General features: G+C 39.0%; 1 protein-coding gene across 1 annotated transcript in view; it reads right to left on the reverse strand.

Moving 5' to 3' along the window:
* The window catches only part of CHRNA1 (cholinergic receptor nicotinic alpha 1 subunit), a 16935-nt gene extending 13553 nt beyond the window's left edge, over positions 1-3382 (reverse strand). Inside the window, exon 1 of the mRNA XM_006020803.2 lies at positions 3247-3382. Coding sequence (XP_006020865.1) covers positions 3247-3286 — 40 coding nt within the window. The 5' untranslated portion in view covers positions 3287-3382. The remainder of the gene's footprint in view (positions 1-3246) is intronic.
* Positions 3383-3916: the final 534 nt, after the last annotated feature.

Genomic DNA, 3916 nt, shown 5'->3' on the forward strand with positions numbered 1-3916 from the left:
AGAAAGGGTTGGCTAGACCTGAATTGTATAAAGCAAGACAGAAGGGTGGACAGGGCCTGCTGAATTTAGGATTGTTCATCTATGTGAAATATGTAAGACCAGTATGCAAGGTGCTAATGGAGGGAGAGGGGAAAGCAGTGCATATCACCCAATTTCACACAGCTTCAATTTTGAAGAAATGGGGATTATATCAGACTTCTTTGAAGAGTCCATGGGCGTTGGAACTGCTGACTCATTACATCAGGATGGAAGGTTTCATGCAGGGGTATAAAATAGGGAAGGCAGGGGTAGAGGTCCTGAAGAATTGTAAGAAATTGATGAATGGGGTAAGAGAGAGAAAGACAGGATGGTACCAGTGGGAAACTTCACAGGAGAATAAGTGAAGGTGTGGGGAGAGGTGGTAGGTAAACAACTAAAAGGGGAACATGCTGATCTAGCATGGATGGTTGTAAGAAATATCTTGCTGGTAAGAGAGGTGCAACACAGATGGAGCTTGACAAGCTCATCAAGGTGCCCAAAGGAGAGGTGTGGGGAAGGAGGAACAATGGGTCATATGTTTGGGGAATGCATATATGCAAAGGAAGTGTGGGAAAGGGTCCACTGCTTTCTGAGTGTCACCAAAATAAACTTGTTAGCACAGGAGATGATACTAAATGGACTCATACCAAAGGGATCTGAGGAAACATTATTAAGGACTTTAAATAAACTAGTTTTAACACTTGCTTATAAAGTAAGAGACCTTTGGATTTTTAAGGGGTTGGCTTTCACTGAAAGAGACTGCCTGAAGCTAAGGCTGCATGAAAGAAATATTACATTGATCAGGACAAAGAAGAGATTGGAGAAGAAGAGGTGGAGAAGAAATGGAGGAAAAAGGACTGGACAAACTTGTTTTGCTGTACCAACAGAGAGCACTGATGAAAGAGCGGGGGGGGAGAGTTTCAGGTGGAGAATCTCAGTTGCTACGGAGGTAAGAGTTTTTCATGGGGTTCTTTATGAAGAAAAAGAGTTCTGTAATGTTTTTTTTTGTGGGAAATTGATGTATGTTGTTTAAGGGTTTAATATATGTAGTTGTATGTTTTTGGATATATGGTTGTTTTTGTGGGATAAAGTTTTGGTAAAACAAGGATACTTAATAAGGGTAGGGTAAGTGTGTTTTTAATAAAATTTGTACATAAAAAGGTTCCCATCAGAATGTTTGCTCAATACAGGTCATGTGTTTTATGGTCATGCTCACTGTTGCCTGCATTTAATCAACTTCATAGTTGGCTTCCATTACTGAGCACATGCTGTTTTTGGTAGCAGTTTAATAATAGACACTGCATTTAATGAGGTTTCCTTGTATGCAAATGTAAGAGAAGGGACTTTTTTCCTCATGCTGATTGGGGTAAAAAACCTTATCTTGTATTTGAGTAAATATGGTATACAGAAATGCTCGGGTTTAGAGATTTTTTTGCACACATTTTTTTATTTTATGGTCATAAGAACCTTAAGGACTATTTTACAGTCTACTTCCCATGGATTTTTCAATTCTTCTCTAGAAGGTGATTGTATACATCTGGTTCAGAATGGATAGAAAGCTAAGAGTTACTATGTAGAAGTAGCTTGTACATTTTGCACAATGTGGAACACAAGCCCTCATCAATTTGGGAACATTTAACATGCAGTGCATTAAGAACATACTATAAGCTACTATCAGCCATTTTCACTGGCTGCATCTACACAAGAGGCTGACTGTTTAGTCATTACTGCAGTCATTTAGTACTTGTTTAGTACTAGTACTAAACAAGTACTAGTATAACCAAGTATTAAATGACTGCACAGTAACCCGAGTTAATGGGCAGTAGTGTTATTTTGTGATTCTACTTCACAGTAGACTAATACTACTGTGTAATAAAATCTCATCATGGTTTTTGCCATGTGACGCTACTGCTCAGTATTATTAGGCTACTGTGCAGTCCGTGTCTCATGTAGATGTGGCCACTAGAAGCATAGTTTTATGAGCTCCAATTCCATAGAGGCACATTACAAGGCCATCTGTGAGAACAGGTATATTATATCATGAGCTTAAGCCAGTGTCAAAAGCACAACACGGAAGGGAAAGACAGGCTCCACAAATCCTTCTGTTCCTCAACAGTGATCTTTGCAAGCAATAGATCATGATTCCAATGAAAGGAGGGTTAATTCAGCAGTGAGTGCTTTTGGAAATCCCAACCTCGTGTTTTCTTTTCTTTGACCCTTGCATAGGCTTTTGGGTGAGATCCTGGCCCTGCAGTTCAGTGGAGCCAGGATTTCAGCCTTTGGATTCTGTGTGAGTTTTAGTGAGGTGCTCTTAGCTGGTTGAGCTGATTCTGTGAACTCAGCCTTACCCTGCTCCTATTCTTATGTGTTTTATGCTATTTGAAACACACTTCTCCAAACAGATCATATTTACTGAAATGAAATAACTTACTGTTAAAGTTCTCTGATGACATCAACAGGAAGTATACCTGATAGCCTGCTATGCATCAACATTTCCTGCTTCTAGGGCAGAAAGATTAGTATCTGGTGTCGTATTTCAGCTGGTAGGTTATGATCACAGAGTCATATTTAGGTCAAGAGTTATATTGGATTTTAGGAATCCAATTAAAATTTATCTATACTGGTCTATTCCAATAAGACATGACAGAAATCTAGTAAGTTTTTTTTTCTTTTAGCTTGGTAAAGAGTATTTAAAGTTACAAAAAGAATTAGTCTCTTAAGGGAAAATTTAATTGGAATTATGAAAAGTCTCTGTACAACACATGCAGCTGTCAATCAATTCCATTTCCTTATCAGTATTCTCCACAATTAAGAGGAGTTGCTTGTTATAATATAATGCATTTCAAATTATATTTACTAAAAATCCCCATAGATGTCTATGCAATTTTAGTGCTACGTTAGAGCATGGCATGGCAAAATGTATTTAGAGGGGGAAAAGCAGCTCTCATCTTGAAAATAGTGTATACAATGATTAAATATGAAAGTTTCCAGCTTAAGTATTTTAAGCAAGTCTTTAAAATGTGAATATTTTTAGCAGGTACCACACACTTCCAAGCAACTATTTAACAGGTTTTCAGTGTCAACCATGCCAGTCCATAAAAAGAGCTTTCCTACAAGTATATTGATTTCCTTAACACACATGAGAACAAGTCAGTTTATACATAGCAAGTTGTGGTGCTACACAAAAGAAATGGATCAGCCCCTAAATGAACCAACTGTTGAGTTTACCTGAGCAGAACAACAGGAGTCCGCAGCAGAACTTCATCATGTAGTCCTTTTCCTGGCTTCCCTCCGCGCACACACTAAGAGGAATCTCTTCAAGGGCTCTCCCTGAGGACAGCTATGCTGCTTCCTGCTAGGGTACTTACAGAATAGAGCTATTGAGCTATTGATTTACACCACCTGCTCATGGGAATAACAGCTGAGAGCCACTGCACTAGCTCCAAAACAAGAACACACAGTTTGTCTACTGAAACATCCTCTCCGGTTTACAGGGAAGCAGCAATACATTCTGTAGTAGAAGGAGATTGTTTATCGAGTAATTTAGCATCTGAGTAAGGGGCAGTTAAAACATTCCCACCATAAACAGGCTATAAGCCCTGCTTTACCCCTTTTGACCTGAGGTATCTGCCAAACTTTAGGCTTTCTGAGCTGTTTTGGCAAGGGAGGACTAATGGACAGAAGTTCTTTTTGGATATGAAATCTAGCACAAAATCCTGTTTCCATAAATACAGCAGTAATGAAATTACAGGTAACCAATTCCTTGCTCAGTGCTCTAAGCCTCTTTTTCCAGCCAGCACTCTGCAGAAAATTCTCTCCCTTAGCTTTGTCTCTGGGTTATGCTACATATACTTCTCTGACCATCTCTGGTACATTTTTTCTGCTTCCGTGGCATTTC

The sequence above is a fragment of the Alligator sinensis genome, unplaced genomic scaffold, assembly GCF_000455745.1.
Source record: "Alligator sinensis unplaced genomic scaffold, ASM45574v1 scaffold321_1, whole genome shotgun sequence".
In the NCBI taxonomy this organism is placed as follows: domain Eukaryota; kingdom Metazoa; phylum Chordata; order Crocodylia; family Alligatoridae; genus Alligator; species Alligator sinensis.